At 30.8% G+C, this 13,660-nt stretch overlaps 2 protein-coding genes across 5 annotated transcripts in view; both read left to right on the top strand.

The window, feature by feature from the left end:
• The window catches only part of LOC123262261 (unconventional myosin-IXb), a 37,348-nt gene that overhangs the window by 6,340 nt on the left and 17,348 nt on the right, over positions 1 to 13,660 (top strand). For 2 of the 4 annotated variants that reach the window (XM_044724441.1, XM_044724440.1), the window contains exon 1: positions 10,866 to 11,683. The exons of the other annotated variants lie outside the window; for them this stretch is intronic. In XM_044724441.1, coding sequence (XP_044580376.1) covers positions 11,593 to 11,683 — 91 coding nt within the window. In that variant the 5' untranslated portion in view covers positions 10,866 to 11,592. Of the gene's footprint in view, positions 1 to 10,865; positions 11,684 to 13,660 lie in introns of those variants that run through there. 4 annotated transcript variants of the gene reach the window in all.
• LOC123262263 (venom metalloproteinase 3-like) lies at positions 7,278 to 8,357 on the top strand. The gene is made up of 5 exons (XM_044724442.1): positions 7,278 to 7,495; positions 7,587 to 7,747; positions 7,818 to 7,982; positions 8,065 to 8,193; positions 8,278 to 8,357. Exons 1-5 carry the CDS (start codon positions 7,355 to 7,357, stop codon positions 8,336 to 8,338), a joined length of 657 nt encoding a protein of 218 aa, XP_044580377.1. The 5' UTR covers positions 7,278 to 7,354; the 3' UTR covers positions 8,339 to 8,357.

Raw genomic sequence — 13,660 nt, 5'->3', positions numbered from 1 at the left:
CATGAGGTAAATAAAAATTAGGTTCAATATATGCTTTTAAATTTATTGTTTGATTAAGTGCAATCACGATTAATTTTAATCCAACCAGCTTTTTGTTGTTCTGCATCTGTGGTTACCATATTCTCTATTCTGTTTTATTATTTTTACGCGTGACAAAATTTTTAAACGTCGGCTATGAATATAATATCGTATTGGGATTCCCAGGAATATACTATTGAAGAGCATTCTATTTTATTGGTCGGTTATATAATTATTGAATTACTTTTGTTTTTTTTTTTTTTCAATTTTAAATCAATTTTTTATACAAAAAAAAAACGATTCATTTTTATGCATGACGTTATTTATTGAACTCGAGAAATTTATTAAATAAAAATGACAATTATTTTCTGACAAAAGTTTTGCATTTGAAATCCCAAAAATTAATCGCGAAACAATTAGAGAGCTTTTAAGACGATTCAATGAATGTGTCAATGTCAATTCTCTTTTCGCGACGCTAAATTCTTCTAAGAATAAATGGGCTGGAGAAATTCGCGTCGATCCGACTCCAGGAGAGAAAGAGGTGCGACTGGGAAATGAAGATACCAAACCTGACACTGTGGAAGGAATAGAGAGAGCAAGAAAGAGAGGGTGAGCGATGGGGAGAAATGCCCCGTCGCTATCGATCAATTGCGTTAATTAATTCGTACGTCAATTAGTTACTCACGAGAGCCAATTATTTTATTTTGTATTTGATTTGACTTTAAAAAAAAATCATAATAACAAAATTTAATTTTATGTTTATTTTATATAAATTTTTATAAATATAATAATAATAATAATAAATGTTAAAAAAAATGAAAACGAAAAAGATTAAAAAAATTTTAATGGAATAATTTAAAATTTCCATTAAAATGAAAAATGCATAAAAATAGCTTGAAAGTAAATACCTTAGTACAACCTAGTTAATTCTTAGCATTATCTCAGACAAGCATATCCCCGTTATGAGTTATATTTGCAATTAAAATTGTTTAGAGGCCGGAAAAAAGTATAGTGTAAGCCGCGTAAGCAACCTCCCTCAACTTTTTTACCTCACTTTTCTTATTTCCAGGTGAAGGCTGTGCAAAACTCAGTTATCACGACACCGACCACCAAATTCATTCCTATCCGCTTAATTCATCTTCATTCTCACTGCAGTATTTTCCCTCTTATATATTTATATATACTCCTTTTTTCGGGTTTAATCAGATATATGTATCCACACCTCGAAGTACTTTTTTTAAACTTTTTTTATTGATTCCGAGTGATCAGAGTATGTTAGGGTTCCACTAACAGCCAGTTAAAGAGCTCCGCAGCACGCAATTCTCTTCTCGGTTAAATTTTGCGATTCTCTTTGAGCATGGATGTTCGCGGAGATAATATGAGTAGGTCACTCTTATTCATGTTTCACTTTTTATCATCATTACATTCTCAATTTTTAATTACTCTTCTTCGCCTTAAATTTCTCTCCGAATCCAAATTTAACTTCACCTTTGTAGTGTAATATAAATAGCAAATATCTTAAGTTACAACGATCAATATTAGTGATAAGGGTATGTCACGTCTCGTCATATCTTCCATTAGCTTAACACGGGTTTCCGCGTCTCATTTATTACATACCCGTGCTTTCATACATTAATATTTTATCCGATCTCATACTTTGCCTTTTATCTTTATTATTATTTTTATCTCGTGTCTACATACTATAACCAAATTTTCAAGGGGAGTATACGGGAACTTAACTAAACTTAATTCTATAAATAAAATCTGGATTATACTTCGTCTTCTTTTCGATTCTTGGTCTCTGGTCTCGATAAAATTAGGGCGCCAGGTAATTTTTAATCACTGGAATTACCAAACCAGTGAACACGGAACTCAAAGAATTTTTATTCGCTAGGAATTCCCCAAACTAGCCAAACTTAGACTTAAACTTAAACGGAATCAGAACTCGAACTTAAACTTTAACGGAATTAGATAATTTTTATTCGCTAGAACTTATCAAAACTAGCCAAAACGTAAACTTAATCAAAAACACAAAAACTTAACGTAAAATAAAGACCAAAGAACCCAAAACTGGAAAGACGACGGAATACCTCGGGGTCGCTCAGTGTGCTGGTTTGTGGAGAGAGGGGGTGGTTCGGGTAGAGAGGATCCATAATTGTAATAATTCTATACGCAACACTAAAAATTATGCTTAAAATAAAATCCTTATTTATTCAATAAACCGTAAACTTAATTAACAAACTTGATCTCAAATCACTATAAAAAATTACTAGAACGATACAGTTAACAATAATCAACGCTATAGCCAAGTTACAGACACTTACTTTCATAAAATAAAACAAATAAATAAATAAATCTTAATGACTCGAATAACAATCTCAACTAAATCTGTCAACGAAACTCTAAATACAAAATTTATCATAAACGAGACTATCCAATATCTCAAGACCAAAACTCAATTATTAACGCTCGAATTACAATAAATAAATATAACCTCATACCTGATACAAACAATGTCGATGCTGAGTAACTTTTTATAATATTTCAAATAAACTTCATAACTGTATTCATTTCTGTAGCTCAAACTAAAACGTAAAAGACTAAAATCTTAACCTGTAGCTGCAATGGTATATGCACGTCCGATTACCGGAAGTGATCAGAGGCAACTCTACAACACAACTGTCCTCTACGAAGTCTAAAACTCAACTCTTCTTAACGAAATCTGAAACTCGACTGTTCTTAACGAAATCTGAAAACCCAACTATTTTTAAACGTGACTCACTCACAAACTAAAATTTCTATATGCAATTAATCCCCATAAATATTTCAATCCCTTAATCAAATAACTAAAGCTCTGAGTATGGATATTCCTTTGGTAGATGCTCTCCAGGAACTGACTACGGCTGGGATCGAAACCAAAAACGTAACTCAAAACGTAACTTAAACTCAAAATCAAAATAGCAAAAACGTAACTTAAACTTTAACTAAAACTTAACGAAAAACGTAAACGTAAACGTAACTTAAACTGATCCCATATGCTTTCGTCATGTTCCTCTACATCAGAGCGCTGGCATCTCAACCAGAGCTAGGCATTCCACCTGGAAGTCTCAAAGGGTTAGACTGGCGTCTAGCATCAAACGAAACCGGGTGACTTATATAGTCCCGCTCCACGGTAACGCTGATTTACCCACATACTCTGCAGCCTCAAAACCCAAAACTTAAAATTCGAAACTCAAAACTCAAAATAACTCAATAAAACCCTTAAATGACTCAACCTCAATATTTTCCAAAAACTTGACTCTAAAACTGACTCTAATCTCAAAAATCTCAAAATCTCAACTGTAATTGTAACTGTAACTCTCTAAATTCACACTAAAACTGTAGCTCCTCGTTACTCGGCATCTACACTCAGACTCTACTCACTAAACTCTATTCTTTAATCCTCAAAAATATTTTTTATAAAATTTTTGGCCTTGAAATATCGACTTAGAATCACAAAAATCCGTTGGCGCTAGTGACGTTCATTTTAAATAGACTCCGGTCGATACGTAATATCTGAGATGATAAATATGTAAGGGATATATATATATATATATATATATATATATATATGTCGAATGATCGTGATATTCCTCCGAGGTTCGAGCCGGTCGCCGGTCTTCGGTCGCGGTCCTACTGCACACATTGCATATGCTTCTCAAATAACATTAGTATCCTTTCATGGACATGTCGTGGTCTAATCGACCGAGAAAATTGCATCGGCATAGTCCTTCGTTCAATGTTTAAAATTGAATCCCAGGGACCTCCTCGATTAGATAATCAAGTCTACATTTTTGACCGCTAAGATCGGTTCACAAAGAAAAGTGAATGCTAAAAAAAATTTTTTTAACTTATTTTTTAAGGATTAAATTTAAATAATGGCTAGCAACCTTGCAGTCACTATGTGACTGCCGTGACTTATGAACTATAAATAAATAAAATTTTGCTTTATTAAATAATGAATTTTGTTTAATTGCAATGTACTTTTTTAAATATTGACGTTTCTAAAGATATAAGCTCATCCCGATGTTCTACTCATCAAGAGCTTTCATTTGAGTAGCCACATGCATTTTTGATATATTTTTCATAAATACATATATATAATATACATAAATATATGAAAAATTGATGTGAGTACTCAAATGGAAGGCCTTGATGAGTGTAACATCGGGATGAGCTTATATCTTTAAAAATGTCAATAGTTCACGAGATACAAGGTTATTTTTTAATTATGTACCTCTAGAGATAGAGCATTTTTGAATGCAGCCTAAATACTTATCACCATAAATTGACTATTGGTGAGAATGATATAAAACCATGAAAAAGCACAATTTCAGGTCGAGAATTTTTCAACGATAACAAATTTAATCATAAAAACCCATTTTATTATATAAAAATACACTGACCACAAAGTTTTGCTTATTCTCTTAATAATATAGATTATTTATTAATTAAAAAAACAATTAATACAAAATCTCGTGTATACAAAAGATATTTCTCTTTCTTCTTTACTTTAATGTTTGCAACAATACCAGATATGACGTACATAGATGGCGCATCATTAGCGCGCTTAATTTAAAAGAGATTTAAAAAATTTTTTACGGTTCAATTTATAATTTATAAAATAAAATGAAGTAAGTTGATAATCTAGACTGCTTTGGACGCGTATTTGTTATTCAGGCCGATATAAGTTTGTTTATTTTTTATGTCGCCAGACCGTAAAATTATTCCGGGAATATATTAAAGATGTTTTAAAAATCCGGTAAAAAGGAATAGAGGCAAAATGCTAAATATAAAACAAAAATATTTGAATTAAAAAGCAATTTTTTCCTTTAACTGGAGCATAAAGGAAACCGGACTAAAATATTTGCGAAACGGAGAACCGAGGAGCGACGAATATAAAAGGCAGTCGAGAGTCGAGTAAGAGAAACTCTTCCTCTTGGATCGATGCTACTCAAGGTATAGATAATGTAAAGGAGTAGTCTGCTACTGTTATTGTTGTTATTGTTATTATTGCTGTTGTTGATGGATTTGGAGAACCGAAAGGATTTTTAAAAATGGGAGAGACATGTGGATGAGGGAATTCGGGTGAAGAGATAAAGGAATTCATCACGTCGTAGGAATTCGATCCTTTTCTTTCGGAGTCGAAAAAAAATTTATACGTTCTGGATCAAATACAAATAAATTTATTTTAATAGAAAACGGTAGAAATTTTTTAGTGCCAAATTATTTTTTTCTCTTTTTATTTCTATCTAAAATGTTTTGATAATTATAAATAAATCTTTTAAGGTTGGGAGCATTAATTAATGATTTTTTTGATTATTAGGTAATCAGAAAACTTGTTTGTGATATATGGCCTTACTGTGTAAATGTCAGATGCCAAAAATAGATAGCTTGTATTTATATTTACAATGTAATGTAAATTGTATGTAAACGCGCTCATTTAAATAAAATTAGATTAGAAATCGGTAAATCTCTGGTTGAAATTCGACCGCCGGCTAATATTCTGAAGGTTTTTAAATTTTTTTTTGCGGTTCAATATTTTTATTATTATTTAAATAAAAAATAATCATAAAATTTTATGATTATATTTTTCTAATAGAGGATGAAATTCTCTTTAAAATAACTACCTACAAGCCTATGTTAAAAAAATAGGTACAACTAATATTAAATAACCGAAACTAATTATTTTTCCGTTTATGACTGTATTTTTTATAGTAAAAAGATATACTTATCTTGCAGTAAAAAATAAATATAAATATATGGAAAATAAAAGAATGTAGAATTCAAAAATTTGTACTACCATAAAGCCATTCTTTATTAAAACCAAAATATTTTGGTTTTAATATTTTGAAGATTTTAATTCATATAACTAATTAAATTTTATTTTTTTACTTGATTGATTTAATCCTTATTAATTAGGTTATTGTCAGTGTCAGACATTAACATCGAAAATTATTTTAATCATTAATTTAATAGCTTCTCTAATGCACGGCAATAATTATTTAATCCAAAATAGATGATACAAAGAAACGATTTCTTTAATTGAAGAATCTGCTTCTTTGTTAACATTTATTTAATAGCTTTGTTTACAAATTCTGGCTTTTCCATTTTCAATAATTAAGGTTAAGATAGATAATTAAAGTTGAATGATTATAAAAAACATTTAGTTTCTTATGAAAGATTAAGATTAATGATTAAAAATTGAATAAATCCTTACGATTATCTCAGTTTGCAAAAAAAATTTTTTTGCTTCAAGATTTATGTTGTTTTTAAAATTTTGAATTAATTCAGCTATTTTGTTTTATTCAACTAATAATAGAATTTAATAAGAAATTCTCAAGTTCGTTGACCCCACTTTCATTATTTCTTTGTTTTAATAGTTTTTTTTTATCGAGTGATACCCACTTATAACATTAAAGACATTAAATTTGGAGACCGACCTATTAAAGAAGTAGATTAAGTTAAAAATTTCATATAATAGTGGGGCGCTGGATATATATATATATGAAGTACAACTTGTTTCAATTACAATTAAAGAATAAAAACAACCAAACGTAACATTGATGAATTCAGGTAATGTAATGTTGACAAGTAAGTAATTTTTTACGTTTTTTTTTTTTTGTTACAATAATTGTTAAAATAAACGGACAGCATTAGTTATCTGAAATTAATATAGTAATTCTTGTAAAATTAAAAATTTAATTTTTTTATAAAAAAATAATCCACTTTAAAATCTAAAATTTTTTATACATTCATATTAATGAAAGTTATCGAATAAAATAATTAAAATTCATTTTTGTTATTAAAATTTTGATAAATGGATGGATAAAAAAAAAAGAAATCTATTTTTTGTTTTTTTATATTTTTAATTTTTGCAGAGGTCATCATGAAAATTGTTATCACGTTGTTGTTACTCAATGTCTTCTCTTTCGCTGCGTCGAGAGTGGTAAGTAAAAAAAATTATTTGTTTAAGCTGTGTTTTTTATTAAGATTAATTTGTGGATAATTTTTTTATTAACTGGTTAGAGTTTGAACCACCAAGCTATGTTCTCTTCAAGAAGTGTTTTAGTTGGGCCGAACACTCCAATTTATTTACTGAGGACTGAAGACTCTGAATTAATGGTCGAAAAAAAAATTAATGTATGTCCTAATATTTTAAACGAAAATGATACTGAATTTAACAGATATCTAATAATTATATGTTAACTTTTAAATTTAGATTTTTAATCATATCCCATTCAGAGTTGAAAATGATACATTGTTTATTGAAGTATTGGTGTTTATTGACTACGATATGACTATAATGGAAGAATATGATACTGAAGAAAAAATAATTGAGCATGTATTAACTATGTGGGATAGAGTAGATGAAACTTATCAGCATTTGAAGAAGACGAATATTAAAATAAACCTTGCTGGGATCGTTATACCCAAAGTAAATAATGATTGATTATAAATTTATAAAATTACATAAATTATAAGTTATAATATTTATAATATCTCTGTAATTTTTGACTTTACGCTAGGATTCAGGAGTTTTTAATTTCTTCTATAAACATGATATTGATAGATTGACAGTACCTGCTATAAACTATGGAAAAGTAATGGATGATATGGGTCGGTGGCTTTATAATCACACAGATATATTCCCGAGTGATAGTTACGACGCTTTCATGATATCAACTGAGTAAGTACAATAGTTTTTTTCAATAAATTTTTTTTACATGCAGTTAACAATTCTTTCTTGTTGTTTATAGTTCTCCAGACGTTGATCATGGCATAGGGAATCTAGTAGGAGGAACGGCAATGACGTATGGTGCTTGTCGAACCGAACGCTACCGGAGGATGACGTCCAGAGGAGGAATTATACATGATGTGGACGATTTTAGTTACAGGCACGCCGTTCATGAGCTAGCTCACCTGTATGTATATTAATCAATAATATTTTAATTAATTTTAATTATAATTATGAAATAAGTGTTACCTATTTTTATTACTATATAGAATCGGAATTGACCATGATCAAGACACTCAATGTTCGAATGATACTAATACAGTGATGCAAGCGCATAATGATGGATGCACCACCACATGGTCGTCATGTTCGGAAAATTCCTTCCTTGAACGTTATGGGTAATTGATTTGTTCAATCTCAAAAAATTTATCTATTTCTTTTGGTATTTTGTTTTAACATAACTATATTTTGATTTTTTATAGGAAAAATTGGTTTCCATGTCTGGCAAATATACCTAAACATTTTTCATTAATAATTGTGTAAATTACAATCAAAACCATTTATAATATATAGTTTCTAATTATAATTTTACTAGCAATTACTTTAGTTATGATGGATCTATTGTAATTTAATACTAATAAAAGTTTGGAAAATCACCAAAGTCCACGACTCATAATGCTCATTTAATTATGAAATATTAACAAAATAAAGAATATGAAGAAAATATATAAAACTTCTGGTTTTTGTTTTATTTTATTAATTGTATATGAACTACACTGAATTATCTAGCCATTCGCATTCGGAGACCTACAATTCTTTCAAGGAATTAAAAAAAAAAAATTTAACTCTATTAATGCATTTTTTCGCAAGTTACAGTGTTTTCAGAGTTTCATACATGACGGACATGTTTTTTTCCGTTTCTATTGCACTAACTCAATTTTTGAAGTATCAAATTGATCTCTATTAAATTAAATAATCTTGACAATAGTAAACAAGTGTATATTAATAAAAATAGTTGCCGAAATGAGGCGAAAAAAATGTTTCGATCGTAGAGCACTCTCTGATGCTTCGCATTTTGAGTCGTGCAATTACTAAAAATATACTATCATATGTAATATGTAACCCAGGCTTCACATATGTCTAAAAAAGCTTGTGGGTACTCATTTTTCAGGAAATTTTCCGTAGAATTAGAAAAAATACATCAAAACCGAAATAATAATAATTCATTTTCAACAATTGAATTAAAAAAAACGAACTAAAATGTTGGAAAATATTGCTGTAGATATTTTTTATTCATTCATATATTCTCTTTGGGTTATTTATTAGTTATTCTATTCAGTGGGTTTTGTTTTAGTTATTCGGCATTTATTTATCACTTTATTTGATCCTTATGCCACTTGGACGCTCGCGATGCGACAGAAATAAATAAAAAGAGAAAAAAAAATGAAATAAAATAAAAAAACAATTCCGCGTACAAAAGTGGAATAAAGTACCGGTGGATTGATCCAGTCCGCGTGTCACCAGGGCGTCGTTTATCCAGGATTTAATGCGAAACGCGCGTACCGATTATTGCCGCTCGCCGACAGAGAGTTAACTTTTCTGCGTTAAAGATAAAGCCCAAAACAAAATTCACAAAAGTCAACAACTCCCTTCGCCCTTCTTCCTCTTTGTTACTCACAACTCGGATGCTTCTCGCCGTGGCCATCCGTCACTCCTGACATCGTCCAATCCTTTTTGTCTCTTCCTCCTCTCACCCATCACCCCTCGGTCTTGCCCTCTGCTCTACAATCCTCTCACCTTTTTCATAAAATTTTTGTTTCCAACTTTTCTCCAAACAAAACCTTAACTTTATTAAATTTTATGTTTAACTTGTAAAAAAGATAAACAAATTTATTTATTTCATTATTTTAAACAAGACCAAAAAATTTTTGTTTTAAAAAAATCTTAAGAATTTTAAAATTAAAATCGATAAGAAATTGTCGATATTACAAACCCGATCATCGATAACTTTCGGATCGATAAATTACCCTCCTTTTCACCCAGAGGCTAAGTCAGGCCCCGCCAGATCATCAACCGGTACAAGGTCTTTTTTCTGGGCCCGTTCTACTTTACCAACCTCCTCTCTCTTAAGCAAAACAAAAAAAATATGCAATTGCATACATCTTCGTATCCGCAGAAAGGAACGCCCTCAGGCCCTCGGGGCGCGAACTTGGGGCCTGAGATCTTTCAACCCGTTCCTGGAGCTATTCTCCGGTTAGGTCCCCAAACCGGTTTTCGATCCCTCTTCTTATCTCGCGAGGATTTGAATGCTTCACTAGGCCGTGCTCGCTTCTCTAGTAAATTTACAGCGACAACTTCCACATTTATATCCAATTTATATTATTTACTTATCTATCAAAGGAACTTTTTTAATTCCTCTAATAATTTATACAAACTCATCCCTTTTCAATTTTTTTATCAAAACTTCATACGAACTTTTTCTTTTCTTTTCAATTTTTATTCAAAAATTAAGTCGTTTTAATCAAATTTTTCATTTTTAAAAATGCGAAATATCCGATTTATTTTTTTAAAATTATTCTTATTATTCTGTGATATATTTTCTAATTCTCCTAAAAATTTCCTAAAAAACGAGTACTTACATACATTTTTAAACATATGTGAAGCCTAGGTCATATATCACATATGTAAAATGTCACATATGATAATAAATTTTTGGTAATTTTAAAATATAGACTTGTGGGCAGTCATTTTAAAGAGAATTTAATCCTCTATTAGAAAAACATAATTAAAAAATTTTATTATCATTTAAATAAATTAAAAAAATTTTTAAAAGACAATCAAACGCATAGAATATAAATAAATAAATGCGCAGCATCTTTACCTCGATTTCTTGGTCCTGTGAAGAGATCGGCTCCTCCACTTAAGCCAAGTCCCTTTCGTAAGACCGCGCTCAGGCTAACAGGTTGCCACGTGCTCGGGGTCTCAGGGGCCCATCGGCTTGGAGTTAGCCGAGCGAGTCCATAGAGAGATATCCGAGTTTTCCCGAGCGAACTCGGGCCCACTAACGCCCAGTCAGTAACAATCGGTCTCTCGGGCCCGCAAGTCCTTTCCTTGAGGATCGCGTTTTCTCCTCTGCTTTGTTGTTTGTTTTGGTCCGTAGTGCAGGGCAATAAGCCGTTTTTGCTCTTAGTACCCACCCTGGACCGGAGTTAATGACGTTTTATTTTCATTTATTTCGGCTCCGTTTGTCTAAAAGAGAGGGGCAAGGGGGACCAACAACAAACGGGTGAAATTAAAGGTGAAAGTTACGGATGAAAGGACTGATTGAAAAAGAGTTTGTTGGTTTTTCTTTTTACCTTTTTTTGTTTTGTTTCGCTCGTTATATTGTTGAAAAGCTCTCGAGCGGTCGCCGCTAATAAATATATATATATATATATATATATATATATATACATCATATGTGGAGGTCTCAACTCAGCTCGTCTGAAAGTTTCAATTGCGAGGACGCAAGTTAGACGTGCTTAAATGAAAAGTTGATTCATATGTCGAAGGGTCACATACGACCGGGATTTGCGCAAAGGTGCCGCATATGTGGATTACAAAACAGTGAATTTTGTCACAAAAATTATTATTTTAAAATGAAGTTAAAAAAATAAAAAAAATTTACGTTGATTGTTAAAAAAAAAATAAAAATACATTTTTTAAAAAATGTGCGAGTGCGATGAGGAGTGCGATGGCATCGAGTGTCTCCCTAAATGATTGAAAAAAATCAAGCTCGCTTGGTATAAATAATTGAGATGGCCACTCTCGGTCTCTCAAAAGTTTTTATTCTGGACAAATATTTTACGGAGTTGCAAAAATTTTGGGAAACTGAAAAAAAGCTCCAAGGTAATTTTTTTATTATTATTCCCGTAAAATAATACTCTGGGATTTTAGTGTTTGAAATAAAAATAAAAATAACAATAAGGTGCAGGTATAAGGTGGAAGGTGGAAGGTATAACTGCCCGGAGTTAGCAACCTGAGATCTCCTCGGAGAGTGAGATCAGTTTGGCTGAATATTTCTCGACCTTTACTTTACATTTACTTTTTATTATTTTAGCCTGCCTTGTTTCGCGTACCAGCCATCCGGTACGCTCTTCTTTATCTGCCAGACGGTCCTGGGTACGCAACACTCACATCGGCTATGCTACCTGTACCTCTACTGTACTATACTGTACTGAGTACGGGGAATTAATTTCTGTGTGTGTGTGTGTGTGTGTGTGTCGGGAAGAAGAGAGGTGTAGAGAAGAAAAGAGGTTTCGGTGAAGGTACATAGGGTATATCGGTACACTTTGAAGACTCGTTCTCCGAGTGCTCAGCTTCTCGATCTACCTGAGTACCGCTTCTCGCTGGTTAATGTTCATATAATATTATATTATATTGTAAAATGTAATTTAATATCATGGACGGAAAAATAAAATTATTTTCTTGATTGAACTAAGAAAATTTAAGAAAAAATTTTTAATTTTTGGTCTTAATAGAATTTTTTTTTTTATTAAAAATAGGTAATTATGGGTTTAATCATTTGAATCTAGAGATTTCACTCTTGTTTTGGAATATTCACTCTTCTTGATCCTAAAAAATCAGAATTAGAAATTGTTTAAAATAAATCAAGAGTTTTTATCTCAAAAATAAAAATTTTGCTGAAAATTAAAGATCTTTTTAAAAAGTAAATTTATCGAAAAATCATAAGAGACTTTTTTTTGTACAAAATTCTAAAGTTTAAAAATATTTTTTTCCAGGTTAATTAATAGAAAATGAAAATTTTTGATTTTTTGAAAAATAAATTTACCTAATTGATAATTTAATAGGCAAAGTAGAAATTAAAATAATTATTTTGAAGCGGTTGATGGTAACTCTGACCCTCGATCCCTTCGAAATTATGTTTTCGAGACAACTATTGTATATTAGGTATTATACATTGTAAATGCATTGAGGATGTTATTGAGACTTTGTAAATTGAGTTTACAGAGTTACTCTTAATTATACTTTGACCGGCGTGATTTATCCGCGGTAATTTAATCATTATTTTCATTTAATTATCAAACTTCTATTTTGATGTTTATAATTTATTGCCGTATAAGTAAACTTCGGCACTTTTATTTGATATTTGTGTTCAGTATTATAATAACATCTTGTGGTTATGATCCTGGTTTAATTTATCAAAAAGAGAGAAGAAGTTAGTTAATTGGTGACAAACTTTTAATCATATTTTAATATGGAAATGTGTAATATTCTAGATCTAAACTAATTGACTTTTGAATGCTTCAAGGAAAATTTTTCTCTTGATTAAATAATAATAAGAGTTTAGGAAAGTAAAATATAAATTGCATGTTAACTACATAAATTTTCAAAACAATAAACATCCAAAAATAACAACAGAAGAGAATAATGAAGTGATTTTGTCTATTTAATTAACCCATTAACTACACCGTTTAATCTCAATCATACTATTGTGATATCACATTCCATCAGTAAAGCGATCCTGATCTTGTAAAATGTCCCTCATACCCCTTTTTTTCTCCCTTCTATCCGTGTCACCCCTTTGGTGGTTGCTTCAATTAATATTTACAGTACGCATACATAAGTTATGAGTTGTAAGAGTTAGTACTCGGTACTTAGTATTTTGTACTCTGTACTGGGGAGAGATATACCAACATGCGATCAGGAGCAAGAGTACGCGGTCACGAAACCAACTTGTAATAATTACTTTCGCCATTGTACACGTTATATTTTCCCACCGGCCACTCTCCGTCTCTTTCTTTCTAACTGTATTATCAGACACACATACATCATAACATAACATAACATAAAATTCATATTCTT

Source organism: Cotesia glomerata, linkage group LG3, assembly GCF_020080835.1.
Source record: "Cotesia glomerata isolate CgM1 linkage group LG3, MPM_Cglom_v2.3, whole genome shotgun sequence".
Classification (NCBI taxonomy): Eukaryota; Metazoa; Arthropoda; class Insecta; order Hymenoptera; family Braconidae; genus Cotesia; species Cotesia glomerata.
The sequence above is the reverse complement of the archived record's forward strand: the minus strand, read 5'-3'. Positions and strand labels throughout refer to the sequence as shown.